This window comes from Notechis scutatus, chromosome 1 (assembly GCF_049901735.1).
Source record: "Notechis scutatus isolate UNSWTSFEM ecotype Mainland chromosome 1, rNotScu1.2, whole genome shotgun sequence".
NCBI classification, from domain to species: Eukaryota; Metazoa; Chordata; class Lepidosauria; order Squamata; family Elapidae; genus Notechis; species Notechis scutatus.
Window position 1 is genome coordinate 230901384 of NC_142009.1, and position 23997 is coordinate 230925380.

Genomic DNA, 23997 nt, shown 5'->3' on the forward strand with positions numbered 1-23997 from the left:
ATGTTCCAGTTGAAATTGTAGTCATGAATCAGGCACTATCTATAGTATTTTTATATATACAACATTTTTCATCTGTCCTAGAGTAGCAGTAGCCCCATGGTGAGAAAGGCAGCAAATAAATTGAATGAATGAATGAATTGATACTTTCATCTCATATAGGATATTTAAGTTTGATTTATTGGCTTTTAGCAATCATACCCTTTTTTCAGACTATAATGATTAATCGTGAACAAGATTATGGAAGGTCAGAATCAGTGTAGCAATAGTTGTGGAATTAACAGCCTGAGCTTTTATTAAAATGGCACCCAAAGAAATGCTTGAGGCAGCAGCAAACATGGAAAATCAAGCAGAGGAAGAAACATGGCAAGGCAAGACCCCGCATGGGATGCATCATTGACACATAGCTGAGTTGGCTTGGGAAATCCTACCAGTGGTTGGAAAGGGCTGGACTGAAACACTGACAATAACAGCACAAGTACTAGTTGCATTAAGCACCAGATCCATAAAAGCTGTGGTCTACCACACTAGGCAGGACCCAAGGTGCAGATTATGCAGAGGGGCCTCAAAGACAATCCAACATCTACTAACGGTGTAATTATAGGAACAGCATATGCTGAACAGCATGACTAAGTAGCTGGTATTCTGTATTCTGATCCTCCCAAGTCCAGATGGGAGATTTCATACATGGTCATGGAGAATAAAAGGGCTAAGATACCATGGGACTTCCAGACCAACTGTCAGATACTAGCCAATCAAAAGTCTGCAGTGTTTGCATATTATAATGATATAATCAATGTTATCTAGAATTTCTAGAGACACAATTTCTTATTACCCAGTTTGCTTTTTCATAAATGTGATGACCTGGAAACATAGTTCAAACACAGCTATAAAAAAGTGGGATCTAGGAGTAGCTATGTTTAAATGGTACATTTAAGAAGGAAAGGCCATTGTCCCCACAGTCATACTGTATTTTACAATGGGTGAATTAGATATAGTTTATATCTTTCAGTTAATGATTACCACTAAGCGGTTTTGATAACTCAATATAAACAGGCCATGTTAATCAACCAAGACCTCATTCTCAGATTTTAATTTATAAAGTGGTGTTTAGAAGAGCTTGGATCCCAAGCAAACAAACCGAAATAGCAAGCAGAGAGAGACGTGAGAATTGTGGGAAAGCACTGGAGAAAAGTGAGTTTGGGGTTCCTTGTCAAAACTTGCCTACTATTTGGGGAACTGCTTTTTCATGGGTAGAGTTTTTGTTGTACAGATTGAGTGGTTGATCTAATGTACACCGAAAAGATCATAGTATCTCAGGAAGTTCATGTTCCAGAGTGAAAGAAACATCCAGTGTTTTGAGTGGGAGGATAGCTACTGAAGTATCACAATCTCACTGGGGAGGTTTCACTACAAAACTAAACAGATAAGAGAGTCTATTGTTCCATTTTATTTACTTGGTATTGTTTTGCAATCTGCATTGTTAAACTGAAAGCCAGGTGAAGTATCCATTGCAAACAGAATGGCAGCATGAAAACGTTTGAAGTGTTTAGGAAAGACGTTTCTTCTCTTCTTCCATTTCCACTCTCCCTTCCCCTGCACCTTTTGATAGGAAAACAGCTCTCAAGCTGAAAAAAATGTAATAAAAATAAGCAATAAAATACAATAGAAAGAGGCAATATTGTACAAGCTATTCAGAATCTTGCTCAGGGTACTGTGCAGAAACAGAAACAGCGTGTTTAGCCTTGATTTTAGAGACTGTTGGGAGAATTATCTTTCTGGGTTCAGTTCCAAGTGGGGAAAAAGACACTGAAAATATGGAGGCTGTTTGGAAAGATGGTTTAATGGTGGACAGGACCACATGGCTTGGAGCTCCAAAGAAGGAAGGCTGAGATGCTGAGAGACCCTTGGTTTTTTATCCTCTGTTGGGATTTGAATTGGAGCTTGTATTCTGATTGGTTGTCAGACTCCCATGGGACCATGCAGGGGCAACTCTGTAGTCTGTCCTGAGTCCCAGGCTTATTTGAGCCTTGCTGGGTGATGATGAAATGAAAGGGCTTTGGGCAATTCCTATAGCTCTACCTGGAGATCTTTGTTATGTAAAATAGACTGGCCTCGGCCAGAGTAATGGCCCATTAGCAAAGGTGCTTCTGAGTTTCTACTCTTTTTAGGGGAAATATTCTGCCTTTGTAATATTTCCTAGGATATTTCAATTTTCTAGGAGAGGGGTGGGTTTTAACTTCCAACAAGACCAAGGGAAATTGGACATTTGAGGCCACAGAAATTGAGGAATGAAGCCTATGGAGATGCGATAATAGCAGGGTCAGGTATCTTGGAGAATGGTCATATCTGAGAATATTACCTCAAAAGGCAAGGAAATCTCTCTTTCTTCAGGGGTGTCCATAAGTAGAACAGAAATGATAGAAGTCAAAATACCAGAAAGGAAGCTATTTGGAAAAGAATGCTTAGTTCAGCAGCAATGCCATCAATAATCTTTACTGCATAAAAAGCATGGGAAGGAATCTGTTGAGAAGACTGTTACATAGCAGGGATACAGGATTCCTCATTTATACTCCACTTATTTCTGTACCATTTAAATATTAACAATAGGCCTTTAGGCCTTTTTCTGGATTTTAGAAAACATGAAGTTGTGGGGTGCATCCCAATATTCCCTTCCTCATCAGGATGAGATTAAGAATGATCAAATGTCATGAATACTACAAAAATAGGAATAGATTCTCAGTTTTACAACATTAACTCCAGAGATGGATTTAAGCCTTTCCAGGTATGACCTGCAATTTCTGATTATGGATGATTTTTGGGGAAGTTAAAAAATTAGTCTGGAGATGTGATGGGGAGAATGGATAATCCAGAACTGTTTGTCCTCCTGTTAATCTGCTTGTCTATGGCTCTAAACTTCAAATGAAGCAGAAAGAGATGACATGGAAGCAAGCCTAAAAGCAAAATAGACTGACGCTCTGGAATATATCTATATATATAAAAGGGAAATACCACTCACGCATCATCACAAAATCTCCAGAACTGTAAAGCCTACAAACTTGAAATTTGGCACATATGTTCCTCTTGGATTCTAGGTGCTCACGAAGAAAGGATTTTTCAAAATGACCATCAGAGCATTAATAATTTTGTATATTATTATTAACATGTTCTGATGCTAAGGAGTTCTATTCCCCCTCCCCCACCTAAAAAGATGCAAAACACAAGCAGAGGAGAGAAGTTTCAGTTTCAGTTTCACAGCACCATCAGCTTTAGTACAGAACAGTTGAGCTAAGCCACACCCATGCTCCTTGCTGTCTCCTTCTTGCTCACACAGCAAATACTGTTTCAGTTTCCAAACAGCCCTCAACTCTCTCACACACTGACAGGACGCTAGCCATAGATGCCAGTAGGCAGAGCCAGAATTTTTTTCTTCTTATTTTCCTCCCCAAAAACTAAGTCCAATCACATAGTTTTGTAGCAAAGCATGGGTATCCAGCTCGTTGAAAAAAATGGGAACAAAATTGAACTTCATTAATCACCTCATTCTTTAAAATGTTGGAAACAAAGGAATTGTATCTCACAGTGACTTAAGCTCACCCAACATTAGGACCCAAAGAACAAGAGTTTGAATAGGAATACCATTATCTCTGCTAACTTATGAAATATTGCCCATCTGGAGAAAAAAAAAACTGAAGTAGATCTTAAGATAAAAATTATCCAATTATCTCAATTCAAACCCTATTCCAAGTAAATTTTTGTTTAAAACACTATGCAAAATGCCAGTTTCCTAATCAACCAAACTAACCAAAACTACCAGTTACAGAATAATAGAAAGGGCAAGTCCTGTAAGATTGAAATTTGCTTCCCACTCAGGATCAAAGCAAAATGATGATTTCATAGTTGCTGAAACTCAACAGTCATTAAGAGCACAGTACTTGAAGTAATATGACCCAAAACATTCTGGAACAGCAGATTCTGTTTATGCATTATAGGCAAACTTTCATTTATCAAAAAAACAAAAAAACAAATCACCTTATCTTGCCTGGAATAGATGACAAAAACCATGGTGCCCTTGAACATTTTGGGTGATAGTGTTGAAAGGTGTCAAAATGCCTTTCTTTTGAGGATTCGATTTTCCCGCTGGGAGAGCTCCGGTGCAAGGATACGGACAACTGCTTGAAAGCTGGATCTTTTTATTTTTCAGGAAGGCGGGGGACAGCGAGAAGTCTGCGTTCCTGGGCTAGCTAGCTTCTTATGGTAAGTCCCTGGTTTTTTATACCCTTTTCTCCCTTTGTAAGTTGATTTTGTGTGAATGTTTGTATTTGTGCTTAATGTTTCAAATCCTGTTTGAGTTTGTCTTTATTCCCGCCAGAGGGCAAACTCCGCGGGGTGCGGAAGGCAAACTCCATGGGGTGGCTAGATTGTATTATTGGTTTTCTCTAATCTCTTTTAGCTTTAAGATAGTTTTTCATATTTGTTCTGTGGCAATCTCCTGTCTGTCCCTTTTGTAATTTATATTTTGTGTCTTTTGTCTGTTTGTTTTGCTTATTTGGTATGTCCTGTGTTTGTAAGGGTTTTCTAAATTATCTTTTTGTTTCCTTTTCTTATTTGTCTAGTTTTCTTAATTACTTAGGCTTTTGTCTATAGGGATTCTTTAATACCTTTTTTATTTGATTCCTTTTCCTATGTAAGTTTGTTTTATGGCTGACCTGATGTTTCCCTTGGGCTTTTCCTGTTTTTGTGACACTACTGTCTTCATGAAGTTCCCTTTCCACAATAGTACATGGTCACTTATTCTTAACTAAAAGGTGAATTTGTTTTAGCTGAGTGGGATGTATTCCAAATAGTTTCCAAAATATATAGTTTTATCTACTGTTAAATTGTTTGGTTTGGTGGATGGGGAAGTGGGTTATTCTGTGCTAATTTTGGAAATATAGGAGTTTGCCCGGAATGCGTTAGGGAACATTGTTTTCATGGAATGTTTGAAACTTTTTCATCACTGCCATTTATTATATGTGACTATGAATTTTGTTAGTTTGGTTAGATGGACCATTTTTAGACAGTACAGATTTTTACTGAGAATAAACCATAATTTCTTGGTGGAAGCTTGATTCTTTTTGTATTAAAGCCTTCCGATGCACTATGTGTCTGGTGAGATTCATTGGTCTGGCTGGGTAGGAGATAATACAGTATTTCTAATTGCTTCCTAAAATAGTGATTCTTGTCTGAAACCAGAATTGAAATGTGAGCTCTTTTGGAGTCATTGCTTTCTTGATGCACATAACTGCAGAGTTTTGTCTGTTTTACAGAAGTGTTTCAGCAGTGGTATTAAGGCTCACTGGTGCCCGAAGCACTGACAAATCTTGGTGCCCGCTTCCTTTGTACATATTACACAAACAAAGCCATATTCTTAACTTTGTGGTGTCCCCTTTGGGCCTGGTGTCCTAAGCATGTGCTTAGTCTGTTTAATGGTTAATAGACCACTGTGTTTCAGTTAATTCCTCCTTGTTTTAGGTATAGTATATTTTAAGGCATTAAAAGGTTAAAAGAAACTATTATTTATGTAGACATTCTGTAAAGTGACCCTGGGCAGAAAACGGTTACAAATTGAATACTATACCGTATATTTTCCTTTCTTTCTAAAATTGCTCATTCCAGTCCATTAAATTCCATTTCAACTTTTATATCACCCTGAGAATTAGTTTATGTCACATGTGGAAAATCCAGTTCCCTGTTTTCCAAAATCTTCTCTGGATCCTCTTTAAACCACTGTTTGCTTCAGTGAAGAGTGAAGAAAAGAATTCAGAGTTCTGCTCAAAGTCTATTTTTTCCTTAGCCGTCAGCTGGCAGGGCAAGCCTTTATTCTGAAGAAGTTTGGAACTGAAAGGTATTGTGTTTGTTGTGGGGGGGAGAGAAACAATTGCACTGTGCCTCTCCATTAAGCCTGAGAGAAGAGAAGCTGGCTACATGAGGCTGGTTCTGCAATCAGGCAAATCCAGAGGCTCACTTTGAGGAGCAGGAACTGGAAGGTGAGAGGGCATGCAAAATGCAGTTCTGTCGGAGGGAGTTAGCTGAAAGGAAAGTTTATTTTATTTATTTATTTATTTATTTGATTTGCCAATTGTTTACAAGATAATAAGTACAAGTGTATACATAGTTGTGAATACATGAAATTGGGTACATATAAGAAAAATAAAAGAATAAGAGAAACAATAGGACAGGTACGGTAGGCACGTTGGTTTAACTGTCTTGATGTATTGATATATATATATGTATTGATATATTGAAGTTTAACTGTCTTGATGTATTCTTAGTGAACTTAGGACATTTCAAGTTAGGAATTTTCTGTGGAAAGATGATCTCACACAGGTGTGTATCCAAAGCTGCTTATTGTTCCTTTTCCCTCCTGCTGGTTTTAACAACACTTTGATAATCTTGCAAACTGATCTGCAGCTCAAACCTTTTGATGCTCATAATTTCAAAGTAGGAAATTGTAGGTGCAGGTTCACAAAAGATATCAAAAATAGATTAAATATGATTCATTTGAATTGATGTCATCCCACACAAAACTTAGGAGCATTTATAAAAACCTCCAATTGGTCCCAGTTGGGTTCTCAGATAAAGGAGTATCTGAACAAGTTAACAGACACCTCTGAAATACTTCAGCTTTGCAACGCAGGACTGGCAGAGCAATGTAGATGACATTTTGATCACAGATTGGGGATGATGTGTGAAAGCGGGGAGGTAAGGAAACTGAACAAGCCTCAAATTTAAATGATTAGAAACCCGACTTTCCCCAGGTACTCTCACAAACTGGCTGCTATGGTCCACCTCAGTGTCACGCCAGAAGTCTCCCTTGCTGACTTGCCAGTGAAGATTTATGCCTCTGACCTGGCGCCCTCCCAGCTTGTGACCTTATATGCATCACTGACAGATGAAAGGGGGGTGAAGTTCGTAGCCAGAGCCTTTTACCAAGCCAATCAGAATGGAGAAGTGGATGTGGCTCAGGCTTCTGCTCTGGGAGGCAACTATACAGGTGTGTGGCCCATGGGCCTCTTCTACACTCTAAAGGCTGAGAAGATGTTCCACAGGCTGCTCAAACGTGACGTGACAGGCAGCCCCTTCTATGTTCAGATTAGCCTCTTCAATTCTGCTGTGGTTGTACCCTTGCCCACACATGAACCACTGGCTACTTGTACTGTGGAACGATGGTATGCAGCCCCTGGAGTGGAACGCATCCCCATTAAGTCCGGCAAGGTCCGGGGAGCCCTCTTTTTACCTCCAGGTAAGGATTCTGATTTTCCTTCCACTTATCTTTATTTCCTCTATCTCTTGCTTGCAATGGAGGGTGGCTCCAGATGTATTTAGGGTAGTAGTGCCTAGACTTCCTAGCCAGCATGGAAGCACAGTTGATTTGTGCTTGGATGAGCAATCCCATAATCTGTTATCCCTTTGAGATTAGCCAAACCAGGAGACCATCTTTACAAGTTTGTCTGGATCTATATTTTGATAACCACCATATTTCCCCAAACTTCTTGGTTCCTGGTATCCCTAGTAATTCCCATATAGATTTATAATATTAATATTCTTGAAGTATTCATCTTTTGTTGGCTAGATTGAAAGGTCTGGTCTCCTTCTCCACCTCTGCCTCTCTCCTTTGGATGGAGAGTGGCTGTTCTGCAGATATGAGCACAGAGCACTTTTCTCTAAGTTGGATCATAATACTGATAAAAGAGACCATGTGCCCATGCACAAAGCAAGTGAAAATCTGAACACTTTTTGAAAAAGGGGCACATAAAAATAGAAAGGCATGTTGTGTCACAAGGAGGGGAACAAATGCATCACCCAGATATGCACAGATGTTGTTGGGAAAATTAAAGCTAAGAATGAGTCAAAGTTAGTGAAAATTGTAAGGACAACAAAAAGTATTCATCATATATATCCAAAGGGGAAAAAAACAGCAATTCATATATGAGCTACGAGAACTACCCATCTCATCTTTGGTCCATTTTTTTCTGAGAAGTACTCCATTGGACAGAAATATGCTCAGGGAACACTTACTGACTTTAAAGGAATTCAGTCTTTTGAATAACTAGATCAGGGGTCTTCGAACTTGGCAGCTTTAAAACTTGTCAACTTCAACTCCCAGAAGTCTTCCTCCAGTCATGTTAGCTCAGAAGTTCTGAAAGTTGAAGTCCATAAGTCTTAAACTTGCCAAGTTTGAAGATCCTTGGACTAGATCAGGGGTCCCCAACCGCCGGGCCCCAGACCGGTATCGGTCCATGGATCACTTTGTACCGGGCCGCAAAGAAATAAAAAATAAAATAAAAATGGCGGCTTTCTTCGCCTTCGGTGAATGCTGCTGGGATCAGGGATCAAGAACACAAAGGAGAGAAGGGGAGGGAGGAAGCAACCAAAGCCTGTCCTGCTCTCCGGCTCAGCGGCTTCGGTTTCCTCCCGCCTCGTTCCTCTCTCAGTCGCTCTCTCGCTCCTCCAAAACAACCAGAAATAAGGCAGGCAGGCAGGCAGGCAGAACGGAGCACTGGATTGAACCGCGGGCAGCTGTGTGGGGGTGAATGGGCGCTTCGGAGGAGCTGCGCCGACAGGAAGCCACCCTGCCGGCTTCTTTGAAGCAGTTTCTTCCTGGGCTGGTGGAGGAGCGAGAGAGCAACTGAGAGAGGAACGAGGCAGACACCTGAGGGATGAGGCTGAGGGAGGGAGGGAGACACCTGAGGGGTGAGGCTGAGGAAGGCAGGGCCGAGAGGCGGGGCTTCTCAGCCGTCCTGCAGGGACTTGTCCTGAGCCGCGGAGACAGCCGTGGGCCGCCACCACCCAGCGCTCAGTTTTGAAGGCGCTCCTCAGCCAGGCGCAGTTCCTGAATCTGCAGCTGAAACCCTCCGTTTTAAATGTCCCAATAGAAGAGAATATCTGTCGCTCAGGGTTGCAATGAGGAGGCATTGGCGCTCCCTGAACTTGGTGGTTTGCTGGCAGACGTTTTATTACCCGACTAGGTAACAACATCAGATGTTACCTAATCAGGTAATGAAACGTCTGCAAGCAAACCACCAAACTCGGACTCCCCCCCTCCCCGGTCCTTGAAAAAGTGTTTCTGTGTGAAACTGGTCCCTGGTACAAAAAAGGTTGGGGACCACTGGACTAGATGATTCCTAGACCACCAACCTGCTGACGATCTGGTCAAATCATTATCTTTGAAATTATCTTGGAGAATATGTGAAATACTAAATAACTAAAGCAGTGGTCGCCAACCAGTGGGCCACTGGTAGGCCGTGAGAAAATTTTGGTGGGCCGCAGAGAAATCTCACCCCCAGAGCACCCCCCAAAGCAATTAATCCAGGCTGCACAGAAACACAAGGTTGCTCAGCCCACATGGCCCGTGGGAACCCTCCCTGCCCACTCACTCCTTACCCGGCAAACTTGTCTGCTAAGTTGCTATTTTTCCTTTTTCTGACCATCATCTGTTCTGCTGTGCCGGGAGATTTAGATTAGCTAGAAAGCAAGAAATGGTTGGATTTCTTGCTTTCTAGCTAAGCACAGCTGAACCTCCCTTAGGACTGAAGGTTTGCTTGCAGGCAAATTCCATGCAGACTCACGGCAAGCAAATTTGAGAGACTGAGCTAGCCGATGGCAGATAGATAGATCACTGAATGATTCTGTGAGCAACTCAATCTGCCTGCTTTGCCTGATTTTGGATAAAAGTTGCTTTTTTATATAAAAAATTCAATATTTACATGCATGGTGTGTTGTGAGTTCATTTTATGAGTTTGCTTGCAAGCAAATCTTATGTGACAGACTGAGCTAGCCAATGGCAGATAGATAGATTTCTGAATGAATCTGTAATTCTGTGAGCAACTCAATTTGCCTGCCTGCTTTGCCTGATTTGGGGTAAAAGTTGCTCTTTTTTTAAAAAAAATTCAACATTGATATAAATATTTATAATATTTACATACAAGCCATGCCCAGCCAGTCACATGACCACCAAGCCACACCCACAAATTAGGCCATGCCCACAGAACCAGTTAGTGGTCCCTGGGATTTAAAATTATGAGTTTGGTGGTCCCTGAAGTCCAAAAGGTTGGCGACCCCTGGACTAAAGGATAAAAATACTGCCAGAAAGGAGGAACTGGGGAACTACAAATCAATCAATTTGGCATAAATATTTGGGATGTTTCTAGAGCAGATCATGAAAGAATTGACTTGTTAGCATCTTGAAGCAATATTTGAACTTTATATACTTACAGTAGTACTGATTTACAATATTTGTAGACCACCCCAGTTATGAGAGTCTATTATCACCCACCAGTATAAGTTAGCATGTATCAGACTAATCTTTACTTTCTATTAAGATTATGGAAATGCTGTAAATACAACACTGAATACCAAGATTTCATCAATGCATTTGACAAACTATGGCATTCTCATCAGCAGCCTGGATTATTGTAATCGACTGACATGTCAGTTTGGATATATAGTGACTCGAAAATCATATTCAGATTTAATCTGAATATTTAATCATGATTCTTCATGAAACTGCAGTGAGATACTGAATTCAGTGCTGCAGACTTCAGCCTGGATCTTACACAATTTAATATTTTTTATTAATGTCTTTGATGAAGAGGCAGAGGGAATGCTCTTTAAATCTGCAGATGACATAAAATTAGGTGAAATAGTTGGTGCCCTAGAAGATACAGATAAAACTGAACATGGACGTAGCAGTTTAGAGAAATGGAACAAAAATGACAGAAACTTAATTGAGACAACGAAAAATCCTTCATGCATCTCACAAATAAGATGTGAGATGCATAACTTTCTAACAGTACCTGTGAAAAAGAATTTGCAATAGTAGCTGAGTGAAAATTAAATTTGGCTCAGCAGTATGACCTAGCAGCAAAAACAAAAAAAAGCAAATGCAGTTGTAGACATCATTAAAAGTATTGTTCCCAAATCAGAGAAAGTAATGTATTTGATAAAGGGATATTACTCTTTGTTTTTCATATCTTTACTTATCCTTGTTTTTTTCTCCCTCTCTGCCTCAACGCCAGGCCCTGGGCCATTTCCAGGACTGATTGACCTGTTTGGTGGAGCTGGAGGACTAATCGAATTTCGAGCTGGCTTATTGGCTAGTAAAGGCTTTGCAGTCCTGGCTTTGGCTTTTTTTGCATATGATGATTTACCACAGACTCTGGAAGTAATAGATCTGGAGTATTTTGAGGAAGCATCCAGACTGCTCTTAAAAAATCCTAAGGTATGCCTGAGATTATATTTTATCTTAAACTTCTTGTTGGGATTCAGGAAAGATCCTAGAGTTTATTCTCTATTTGCTATGCAGAATACTCCGTATATACCAGGCATGCTATGCACCCATCTGATATAACAAGCTAAAGACATTTTGGGCCTGATATGAGCACAGCACAGATCAATAGCATTATTCTTGAGGGCAGAATGATGAGAGTAGCTGTTAGGTATAACATTGATACCAAATATGGTTTGGGTGAATAAATATATAAAACTTAGATATCATGGTTTATGTGCTTATCACTTTAAGCACAATGCAGCAGGCAATTAGCCGATTAAGGGTGCGGTTAGAAGTTACAATATAAGGAAGCATTAGAAGCTGGCTGTTACTGTGGGTTACTGTTTCTGGCTGTCTGTAACTGTAACTGTGTGCTGCTGCGACTAACTGTGATTACTGACTGTGAGTGCCTGTGACTGAACTGTTATTGTTTGCTACTGTTTGCTGAATATCCAGCGTTTGTTTCTCTGGAGAGTGAAACCGGAGGAGGAGAAGATATCTTTATCGGCTGATAAAGATATTGCAAGGACTCTTAACTTGGACTATACTAGTGAGTCTTACTGGATGGAAATACTGTGAATGACTTAATGGACTGAATGACAATGCTTAAACTCTAACTGGATTAAAAACTATTTAAACTACAAACAGTGTTTGTGTACAGTGTGTGTATACTCTGGGGCCCTTCCGCTCTCCTTTGGCTGTCTGGCTTGACTACTGCTGCAATACTCTGCTAGGGGCTAATTCCTCAAACCCTAACATTGGTTATGGGCCCAGCTGCATAGTCTAACTAACCAGGATATAGCAGAGAGAGTTGGTGTGAGTTGCACATTACTGTAAAAACAAACTGTTTTAATTAGTTTAAAATAGTCAAAATATCTGAAGAGTAATGGCACAAGTAAATTTGTCACAACTGTCCATGATATCCAGGCTGGATGGAACAAACTATGTTTCATGGTCAATGAAATGTAGTTTACTTCTACGCAGAGAAGGTTTGTGGGACATTATAGCAAACCCACCAGATGTGAGTAGCTGGGATCCTGCTAATGATGATGATAAAGAAAAGTTACAAGACTTTAAACTGAAAAATGAGCAGGCTTTATGCATCATAGGACTGACTCTCTGTGATCAGCAGCTTGTCCATATTCGTGGAGAAGAAAATGCTGCAAACTGCTGGGAGAACCTCAGGAAGATTTATGTTCGGGACAGTGTAGGAGCACATATAAATCTTACACGGAAGCTTTTTCGAACGCATCTTCAGAGGAATGGAGATATGTTAGTTCATTTAAACTGTATGAAGAGCATTTTTCAAGATTTGCAAGAAAAAGAGCTTATATTTAATGAACTGCAACAAGTCTACATAATATTATCTTCATTAGATCAAAGCTATGATGACTATGTGACTTCGTTAGAGGTATTGCCAAAAGAAAGCCTCTCATTAACCGAGATTACAGGCAGGCTACTAGAAGAAGCCAGAAGAAGGCGTGAGCGTGACGAGCTGAGAGAAGATAAGAAAGAAGAGAAATTATCTTCAAAGCTTGAAAGAAACCAGCAAAGCAAAGTAAAGCACCTGGAAGAAGAGAATTTATCTTCGACGGCATACACAATTAAAAAGTGTTTTAATTGTGGAGGCAGAGGACATTTGGCAAGATTCTGCAAAAAGAGAAAAAGCCAGAATGTAAAAAAGCCAAAGAAAGCATTTGAACTAGCCACGTTTAGCAACTCTGATGTGAAGAATAATTTATGGGTGGTTGACAGTGGTGCATCCCACTGCATCACAAGAGATAAGACAAAATTTATAAAAATGTCTACAAGTTCTCAACATATATCTCTTGCTAACGGCTGGAACCTGAAAGCCAAAGGTCAAGGTTTTGCAAGTTGTCCGTACATAAACCAGGATATAAAAATGTTGTATGTACCGCAACTAAAGTTTAATTTGCTTTCAGTAAGGGTATTAGATAAATTAGGTTATGTAATTACTTTTAAGGATAATAATTGCATAATTGAAAAAGATAACAAAAGGGTAACTGCAGCTTTAAATGGAACATTATATGTATTAGATAATAGTAAGAAAGGGGAGGCTCAAACTGTATTTAATAATATAAAGCCTCATGAAGAATGTATCCATTTATTGCATAGGCGTTTGGGGCATGTAAATTTTAAAATGCTAAAACGTACAGTTGAGTTATCTGAAGGAATAAGGTTAAAATCTTGTGATAAATATTTGCGTTGTAATGTTTGCTGTGAAGATAAGAGCAAAGTATTGCCTGCAAATAGGCTAAATGGTTTCAAAACAAAAGAACCTTTAGAAGTAGTATTTGCAGACATAATAGGTCCAAAGAAACCCAGTATGGGGGTGCTAGATATATACTGAGCATTATGGACCATTATTCTAGATATGGGTTTTGCTATTTAATGAAAAGCAAAACTGAAACATATCAACATTTTTTCAATTGGCTTAGGTTTGCTGAAAGAAAGTCTAAACGACAACTGATAACCCTGGTGACAGATAATGGTACGGAATTTATTAATAACAAATTCCAGAACAGACTTAAGGTAGCTGGAATAGAGCATAGAAGTCTGCTCCATACAGGCCAGAACATAATGCTTTTATTGAAAGAAGAGGCCAAACACTACAGGCAATGGTTAGAACAATGTTAAATGATTCTGGGTTACCTGATTCTTTGTGGGGGGGAGGCTACAATGTGTGCTAATAACATATTGAACAACGTTGTTAATACAACAACAGGTGAAATTCCATTCACCAGATGGCATGGCAGGAAACCTGATCTAAGTTACCTGCACACATTTGGTGCACCAGCATGGGTGCATATTCCTGCACAACTCAGAAAAAAAGGGGCAACATAGAGCTAAAAGATTTTTCTTCGTTGGTTATCAGGCAAACCATAGGGCATATAGATTTTGGGAGAAAGGCACATCTAAAGTGTTATGTAGTGCTAGTGCCCAATTTCTAGAACATGAAGGATGGGAGAAATTAGAACAGGATGCCAATAAAGATGTAATTATTGAATCCTATAGAAATCCCATTAGTTATCCCTGTAACTTTAAAAATAAAGTAAAGAGACAAATACAGAATGAAATAGTGCCCATAAAGGAAGAAACAGATTCAATAGCTGAACAGGATGAGGAAGATGAACAGGTAGTAGTTCAACAAAGTCCTCCTGTAAGCCCTGTAATTCCCAGAAGAACTACACGTGTATCTAGACCGCCTGATAGGTACCAGGCTAACACAGTGTGCCAGATTAATCAAGTTCCTAATTCTGTTGAAGAAATTAAAAAGTATCCTAATAAGGAAAAAGAAAAATGGTATGCAGCAATGAATAAGGAACTGAATTCATTAAATGATATGAAGGTGTATGAAAATGCCAAATTACCTGTAGGAAAGAAATCCATTGGCTGCAAATGGATATTTAAGGTAAAAACAGATAAGGATGGTAATTTAATCCATAAGGCAAGGTTAGTAGCCCAAGGTTTTAGGCAGAATGCTAATGACTACGATGAGGTGTTTGCACCTAGTCTTAAGGCAGCAACCTTGAGGGCAGCTTTAGTGTGGGCAGCTAGTAAAAACTATATAGTTAACCATTTAGATGTGGAAACTGCTTACTTGCACGCCCCATTAAAACATATTATTTATATGAAAAAACCTGTTGGTATTAAAAGTGAAAGTAAGGATAATAATGATTGTTGGTTGTTAAAGAAAAGTCTCTATGGTCTTAAACAATCAGGCTATGAATGGAACCAGTATATTGTAAAGGAACTTAACAATATAGGATTTAAAGCTGGTTTAGCCGATCCATGTCTGTTTAAGAGGGAGACAAATGGGAAAGTATCATTATTATTACTATTCACAGATGATATTGCTTTGATAACTGAAACTAATGATGAAGCAAATAAAATAATAGCATCATTAGGAAAGAGAATAAAGATCAAGCAATTAGGGGAGATAAAGAAGTATCTCGGTTTGAATATAAAGAAAACACTGAAAGGTTTTAAGATATCTCAGGAAGATAAGATAAGCAAATTACTAAAAGATTACAAGATGGAGCTTTGTAAGCCGGCTAAGACTCCAATGAGTCAGGAGTTTAGCAACACTGATGTACAAAGCCCTGAGTTTGATAAGGTGATTTATCAATCTTTAATTGGTAGTTTGAGTTATATTAGTAATTGGTCTAGACCAGATATATCGTACTGCGTGAATCAGTTGGCTAGATTCAATTCTGCACCATGTGAAAGACACTGGATTGCAGCTAAGAGGATATTAAGATATCTTAAAAGACAATGAATTATTCATTGTATTTAGAACCAAAGGGTGATTTAATTTTGAGTGCTTATGCTGATGCTAGCTTTGCATCAGAAAGAGACACTAGAAAGTCGACTTCAGGAACAGCCATAATGCTGGGTAATACATTAATAGGCTGGAAGTCAATAAGACAAAAGCATATAAGTTTGTCTACTATGGAGGCAGAATTCTCCTGTTTATCATTGTTATGTACAGAGTTAATAATGTATAAACAAATGTTAATTGATATAGGTATAACAGTAGATTATCCTATAATTATACATGAAGATAATCAGGCAGCAATTCAAATGGCCACAAATATTGGAGTAAAAACAAGGAGCAAACATACAGATCTAAGATACCTAAACGTGAGACAATCTGTAAGAAGTAAGATGATTCAGCTAGAGTACTGTATGTCGGAGGACAATTTAGCTGATAATTTTACTAAAGCCCAAGGTGCCAGTAAGCACCAGGAGAGTTGTGAAAAATATGGGATAAGATTGTAAAGGTATTATATATTTATATCACCCAAAAGGGGAGTATGTTAGGTATAACATTGATACCAAATATGGTTTGGGTGAATAAATATATAAAACTTAGATATCATGGTTTATGTGCTTATCACTTTAAGCACAATGCAGCAGGCAATTAGCCGATTAAGGGTGCGGTTAGAAGTTACAATATAAGGAAGCATTAGAAGCTGGCTGTTACTGTGGGTTACTGTTTCTGGCTGTCTGTAACTGTAACTGTGTGCTGCTGCGACTAACTGTGATTACTGACTGTGAGTGCCTGTGACTGAACTGTTATTGTTTGCTACTGTTTGCTGAATATCCAGCGTTTGTTTCTCTGGAGAGTGAAACCGGAGGAGGAGAAGATATCTTTATCGGCTGATAAAGATATTGCAAGGACTCTTAACTTGGACTATACTAGTGAGTCTTACTGGATGGAAATACTGTGAATGACTTAATGGACTGAATGACAATGCTTAAACTCTAACTGGATTAAAAACTATTTAAACTACAAACAGTGTTTGTGTACAGTGTGTGTATACTCTGGGGCCCTTCCGCTCTCCTTTGGCTGTCTGGCTTGACTACTGCTGCAATACTCTGCTAGGGGCTAATTCCTCAAACCCTAACAGTAGCATTGCATTGCCACTTTTTGTATGTGCATTGTGACATCCCATGCACATACAAAAGGTGCAGGGCTGACCCCTCAATACTGCAATGCTCTTTTGCCATTTTGTGGACACCCATGACACCCACTCCACTTGGTTTTCATTAAAGCATACATTTTTTTTCCCTTAAGCTTCTTTACGTGTAGCTGAAAAACAAGCAAAAATATGCAATTGAGAGTCGTGCTAAAAGTGTACTGCTTTAAAGAGTTGATTCATAAAAGCAGCAACGTTTTTTGTCAGGCTTGCTTGCTTGCTTCCTTCTCTGTCATATTTTCTTGTCACATATTGGCTGGCTGGCAGAAAGACAAGGTGACCAATTTTCCATTTTTGAATGGTGTAGATCTGCAATAATCTAGCATGTGCACTAAAAGACTCATTTTTTTATAGCTTTGATATTGTTTGTTCTCATTGTTTTAAAGAAGAAACTGATTTAAAATTTTATATATATATCTCTGTGTTTGCTCATCTAGGTAAGGGGTCCGGGACTTGGAGTTATTGGTTTATCCAAAGGAGCAGAAATTGCATTGGCCATGAGTACTTTCTTAAAGGAAGTAATGGCTTCAGTGTGCATCAATGGTCCAACAAGAATGTGTGATACACCACTCCATTTTCATGATGTCACTATCCCTGGAGCTTCCTTCAAACATGAGAAGCTCTGCATTAATGAAATGGGATTGGCATCCATTTTCTACTGCTTGGGACATCCTCTGGATGAAACACTTGAAGTATCTACCATCCCTATGGAGAAGACTCAAGGGCACATCCTCTTTGTGGTGGGAGAAGCTGACCAAAGCTTTGATAGCAAGGTGTTTGCTGAAGCAGCCATAGCTCGAGCAAAGAAACATGGGAAAAATAATTGTAGCCTGTTGTCTTATCCAGGAGCTGGACATCTGATAGAACCCCCTGGATCACCAGTTTGCTTTGTCTATCCACTTCGGGTTTTTCCCTTGCCAATCCAATGGGGTGGGGAAATGAAGCCTCATGCTAAAGCCCAGGAACACTCTTGGAATGAGATCCTGAATTTTTTTAAGCTTCATCTTGGACCACTTCAGAACAGCAGTTTATGATAAAAGAAAGGGCCCATTGTTTAGCTTCTTTTAGAATTATGCATTTGGTTGGAGCCATTGAGGCCATGAACTCCAGTCTTCTTACTCTATGCAGGTTAAAGTTAAAACATCTTCTTTAGATGAAGGGGATCCCTCTAGCTCTTTGACTAATTAACTGCTCTTGGTGTTAGGAAATTTTTCAGAACATTCAAATAGAGCTTGACACCTTTTAAGATTTGTGGACTTCAACTCCCAGAATTTCTCCTCCAGTCTTGTTAGCTCAGGAATTCTGGGAGTTGAACTCCATAAGTCTTAAATTTGCCAAGTTTGAAGACTCTTGAAATACAGTCTGTCTCATATGTTTATATGTCCCACAGTTTGAGAAGAAAACAGACATTAGCATTCTCTGTGGGCTTGTTAATGCTTTTATATCCTTTCTTCCATCTTTTGCTTTTCATAAAGCTGCACATGTCAAGATACTTTGTTGCCATTCTCTAAAACTACAACAGCTTGTGTGAGTTCTTAAAGGGTGGAACATTTCCTCCTGAGATTTGGAACTTACATTTCTTCTGGTGCAAAGTAAATTACATTTGCTCTTTTTTTATAACATCACAATGCTATGTGATAGTTTTCAACCAACAACTATTCTAAGCTTTTTTATTTTTTGAGATACTAGTGTCAAATCAAATATCTTCCATCCCATAAGTATTCATCTGAATTATGCTTTCTAAATGCTTAATTTCACCTTTGGTTTACTTTCAAAAAAAAAAAATTTTTTTACCAGCGGTTTATTTGACCTTTCTAGATAATTCTGACTTTTATTTCTATTCAGTTCGCAGCCAGGTTTAACGTCATCTGAAAATGTGATAACTTGGCAGTAATTGTAACCAGAAAAAAAGACCATTCATAGGACTTACTGATCCATAGTTTGTTTGATCCATAGTTTGTTGAATAAGCCATTGCTGCCTAATTCACATAAAATGCCAATGACCATAGAATACAAAACTATCAACCTTTTTACGTTCACAAACCATAATGAAACATAAAGTGATTTGCTTGGATTTGCTTAGTGTGATGTGGGAACTCATTGTCAGCCCCAAGGAACCAAGAATGGCATAAGGAGCTCCTTCAGAGTGCTCAGAGTACTTCACCATCTGGTCAGTCTCAACCGTCCTTTCAGCCTGCCCCTGCCATCACACATGATGATGTTTCACGGATGAGAAACAAAATGTTTTGTTCTTCTTCCTCAAGAAAAAAACAGTCCAGTTGCCTTTTCAAAAGCACCTTTGAGACAACTATGACCTGGATGACAGAATCTCCACAGACACTGATTACACTACTTCAGAGTACTTTCTTGACTGTTACTCGCCAATAGACATAAATTTTGCCAGACTAAAGCACTTCTCAGTGTGACTATTAGATTTATCCTGTGAGCTGCAAGGGAGGGTCTGTTTTTGCCCTTTTCCTACATACCAGAGATTCAAAGCTATGTTGTCTCTTTGCTCCCCAGGAAGGAGGTCATCCTCCTGTGATTCTGGACTACAGTCTAGATGAGATGATTTATTATTCTGACATGGTTTATTATTCTGTAAAGTACATATCAGAAATACAACTTTGCAGTAAAGGGGAATATATATATATATATATATATATATATATATATATATATATATATATATATATATATATATATATATATATTCTCAAGTTTTCGCGGTACTTTATGTTTCGCGGGTACTTACATGTATGGCATTCAGCTTTGTTCGGGTATATACAATGATGTGGGAAAATACCCGAACAAAGCCTGATGATGGCAGATGAGATTCTGCCGAAACGTTGCTACAACTATAAAAGCACAACTACAATGACGTGGGAAAATAAATTTCCAAGTTTCTATTTGTCTCATGGTTCCATAAGATTGATTGGTATTTCTTTAGTAGAAGTGCTCAACTGTAAAATGAAGTCAGTAATGGTTCCTCCCCACCCCCCGCCCCAATTCCTATCCCAAAGAAAGCCTCAACCGTTGTTAGGATAGCCCATTTACAATATAAACAAGAAAGACTTCTCAGCCAAACCCAAAGCTAACTGTTCCTATCTTACATTATTTTATTGTGTGGATCAGTTTCTATCTTAGCAAGTAGCAGCACCTAATTGTCCTTGGAAGCCAAATATAGTTGGACCTGATTAGTACCCAAATGGAAATATCCAAGGAAAAGTTTTGAAGACAGGGCATACTTCTTTTTGAGGCAAACAGACACCAAATACAAAACTATCTGTCACACTGCGTGTCCAGAAAATAAACTGACCATTGTCTCACAAATGTGGAGTGGAATGGATGAGTTCCAGAAATAGGCCTATGTGTTCAAGGCTTCTCTTTCTCCCAGATTTGCATATTAACAAATGGTCATAAATTGTGCTCATGGGAGCAGAAGTTGCTGTAAACAGCCATAAATATGGGCCGGTTGTGAAGCACCCAAAATGTGATCACATGACCTGGGGCGGAGGGGAAGCCATTGGAACTTAAAATCCAGGTCATAAGTAGAGATGGGAAGGCCTGGAAAAAAAACTGGAAAAATTGGAAAGAAAGCAGGTTTTGGTTTTTTTCCAGAGCTGTTTGGGAAAAAAAATTGGAAAAAAAACCCAACCTTTCTTCCCAATTGTTCCCTTTTATTCCAGGCCTTCCCATCTCTAGTCATAAGTACTTTTTGGGGAGGAGGGTCTGTTGTAACTTTGAACCAGAGGTGGGTATTCAGCAGGTTCTGACCAATTCTGGAGAACCGGTAGCGGAAATTTTGAGTAGTTTGGAGAATCGACGAATACCACCTCTGACTAGAGATTTTACAATATCCTTCCCCTGCCACGCCCACAAAGCCACGCCCACAGAACCGATAGTAAAATAAATTGAATCCCACCACTGCTTTGAATGGTCACTACCTGTAAGCTAAACAGAAGTTGAAAAATACTAGTCAATACAGCAAAGATGAAAGCTTCTATTATTGTTGCCAAGAAAATTAACAAACGTGTCTTTTATGTCAGTGGAAGTCAAGATCAACACAAAGGAGTCTTTGTTTTTTTTGTGGGCTAAATGTTTTTGTTTTTTTTATTTTTCTATCCTTTCATTCCTTCTTTTGCACAGTGAACTTTAAAATATCAAGATAAGGCAGTCAGTTTTGAAAACAGGACTTTAAGAATCATGATTAGGAAAAAAGAAAGGAACAAGAGTGGAGCCTGAAGAGGGATATTTGGATAGAAGTCTTTAAAAAAATTTTTTAGCATTAAGATAACAACTCTCGTTATTTTAAGGAATCATAGCATTATTATCTTAATTCTATAATTTATTTAGGTGCCCAGAGAAACAAATTACAGATAGTTATGAGGATGAAATATAAAAATTGTTGTAGGTATTATTTCAGTTATCTGAAAAATGAAAATTCAGCCTATTTTTCATCCTAGTTTGTTAAAGAGAGAATGTGCACAAGACAAAAGCTTCAGTTCTTGCCTTAGAGTGCAACAAAACCTCTGTAAAATACTATGGGTCAGATCTATCACACCCCTGGGGTCCCACGAAACTAAATCACTGGCTGCTTGGCTCTCCTCACTAATAGCCCAGGGAAGTATACTCTAATGCAGGGGTAGTCAACGTTTTTATACCTACCGCCCACTTTTGTATCTCTGTTAGTAGTAAAATTTTCTCTAACTACCCACCGGATCCACAGTAATGGTGATTTATAAAGTAGAGGACAAAACCCCTACCGTTCACCATGAAAGTTGGTACGCCCACTAGTAAGTGGTAGGAACCAGGTTGACTACCACTGCTCTAATGGAAAACTTAATACAGTTTAGCTGCAACTGACTTGTTAGAGCAGCACTCTCTTCACCAGTTGGCAGCAGTGAGAATAAGGAGAAGCAATTTTGTTTGGACGGGTGAGAAAAATGTGATTTAGCACATTGCTATTGAGCCAAGCGGAACCGAATAGCCTGGTAAAAGCAGATTGGGAACTTCAGGGAACTCTTGCTGAGGGCACTTCAAGACTGGACAGTGTCATAGACACCACAAGGCTAAATTGACCAGATTCAGGCTGACAGAAGAATGGCCATCTGATTGTTAACTCTTGAATATTCATTGATAATTGCCCAACCATATTAAGCGGGAAACACTAAAAGGGATTAAATCTGCAAATAAGACTCAGTTAACTTCACAAGGGGTCTCAGGTAGTTTTATTTATGACTACACAAGACAGGAGGATTTTGATGGCAGAAAAGGCATTATAATTAAGTGCCAAATTTTAAAACCAAACCCTGGGCAAGTTTATATTTTGCCCAGTAGAATTCCATCACTTCCTTTGACAAATTCATTCTGTGTATTTAGGTTTTTGTGATAAGTGTTTGGATCGGGATTAAGAATTTCCATTTTCCCTTGGCTATGTTTGCATAACACTTTTCAAGCTTCTGTGAACTATTTTTAACCTTGGCTATGTGTTTATTTCTCCCCTTATCCACCCAGGTAAAAGGCCCCAAAATTGGAGTTATTGGCTTGTCCAAAGGAGCTGAAATTGCATTAGCCATGGGAACCTTCTTAGAGGAAATAGCAGCTGCAGTTTGCATCAATGGTGCCACAAGTATGAATGGTGCACCCCTTCATTTTCGCGATATCAACATCCCTGCTGTTCCCTACTCGACAGAGGCAATTCTCATCAATGAAATTGGATTGATGTCCAGTTTTAATGTCATGGGAGATCCTCTGGATTCAGTTCATGAAGTCTCTGCCATTCCCGTGGAAAAAGCCCAGGGTCACATTCTCCTTGTGGTAGGAGAAGCTGACCAAAGCTTGAACAGCAAGATGTTTGCTGAAATGGCCTTAGGCCGTGCAAAGAAGTTTGGGAGAACTAACTGTAGCTTATTACATTACCCTGGGGCTGGGCATATGATAGAATCACCAGGATCCCCAATTTGTTTTTTGTCTTTTCTCCGGGCTAGTCCTATGCCCACAATATGGGGAGGAGAGTCGAAGCCTCATGCCAAAGCTGAGGAACACTTCTGGAAAGAGGCCCTGAAATTTTTTGAGCTCCATCTTGGCCCAGCTGGAAAGCTATGTTATGAGAAAAACGTGCAGATTTCATAGGTTCTTTGGGTCCTCAAGTATTATCAAAAAAAGTCTACTCCAGAAGATAGAAATTAGGTTCTCATAATGCAGATGTCATAAAGATAACTAGAAAGTAAGAATCATGTGCCATGACAAGGCTCTGGAAATGCAAAAAGATGAGTGGTACTTGTCTTGTTTGGTCTATTGTGAATTTCAGAGGATTTCTATACATTTCTATTTCAAATAAAATGATGAGTTAATTATAAATATATTGGCTTTGAAATGAATTATTTGGCCTCTTGAGTAAAAAAAAAACTTCATAAATTCTCAACGTTTTACATCTATTGTAAACAGCTTGTTTTATAAGCAGCTATCATCTGCAGGATTCCTAATTAATCTCAGGGTAGGATCTATGTAAACCATGCTTGGTTCTATTGGGATACTGACTTACATGCATTATAAAGTTATTCAATCACTTATTTCCATTTTTACCTTCTTACTGTTTTAGTATGATTTAGGTAAAAATGTTAAAGAGATTACATAGTGGCCCGACGGTTGCAGAAGGCCGTGGCAGCCAAAAACGGAGCTTGGAAGCCTATTTTCACTGGCAGAAGCACCGCGGGCCGGTCCTTCACTGTTTCCAGGATGGCCCCGCAGGCCAGATCAGATCCCATGGGCCGGATTCAGCCCCCACCCCCCGGGCCTTGAGTTTGACACCCCTGACTTAGTGCAATCCTTAAACTTAATCACAAGTAGGAAAAGTGGCAGTAGCTACCATCACCACCACTACATCTGTCATCAACATTGCCATCTCCAGTTGATCCTCCACTTGCTCAAGGCTGAAGGTAGAGGGCTAAGTAGTATAGCTGTTCCTCAACTGTCAACCATTTGAAGATAAAACGGCACTGAAAAAAGTTACTCATAACAGTTTTTCACACAGCCATCGTAGCATCTCCATAGTCATGTGATCAAAATTCAGACACTTGGCAACTGGCATGTATTTATGATGGTTGCAGTGTCCTGGGTCCTGCGATCACCTTTTGTGACCTTCTGATAAGCAAAGTCAATGGGGAAGCCAGTTTCCCTTAA

General features: G+C 39.2%; 1 protein-coding gene across 6 annotated transcripts; it reads left to right on the top strand.

Annotated features, from left to right (window-relative positions):
• The first annotated feature begins 1018 nt into the window (after nucleotides 1-1018).
• Nucleotides 1019-23175, top strand: BAAT (bile acid-CoA:amino acid N-acyltransferase). 6 transcript variants are annotated; one of them, XM_026682570.2, is made up of 5 exons: nucleotides 1019-1191; nucleotides 4202-4254; nucleotides 6798-7282; nucleotides 11058-11260; nucleotides 22330-23175. In XM_026682570.2, the coding sequence occupies exons 3-5, from the start codon at nucleotides 6820-6822 to the stop codon at nucleotides 22945-22947; spliced, it is 1284 nt and encodes a 427-aa protein (XP_026538355.2). In that variant the 5' UTR covers nucleotides 1019-1191; nucleotides 4202-4254; nucleotides 6798-6819; the 3' UTR covers nucleotides 22948-23175. The 6 variants fall into 6 exon arrangements, with proteins under 6 accessions (XP_026538355.2, XP_087806712.1, XP_087806713.1 ...); XM_087950586.1 differs by lacking the exon at nucleotides 4202-4254 and having other exon boundaries at nucleotides 1086-1191; XM_087950587.1 differs by lacking the exons at nucleotides 1019-1191; nucleotides 22330-23175 and adding an exon at nucleotides 17250-18886 and having other exon boundaries at nucleotides 4208-4254.
• Nucleotides 23176-23997: the final 822 nt, after the last annotated feature.

Excerpts from the sequence above, each read along its gene's own strand:
- BAAT (XM_087950585.1), top strand. The coding sequence starts at position 6,772 with ATGATTAGAAACCCGACTTTCCCCAGGTACTCTCACAAACTGGCTGCT. Across the intron at positions 7,283-11,057 it reads AGCCCTCTTTTTACCTCCAG|GCCCTGGGCCATTTCCAGGA; the intron begins GTAAGGATTCTG and ends CCTCAACGCCAG. Across the intron at positions 11,261-22,329 it reads TGCTCTTAAAAAATCCTAAG|GTAAAAGGCCCCAAAATTGG; the intron begins GTATGCCTGAGA and ends TTATCCACCCAG.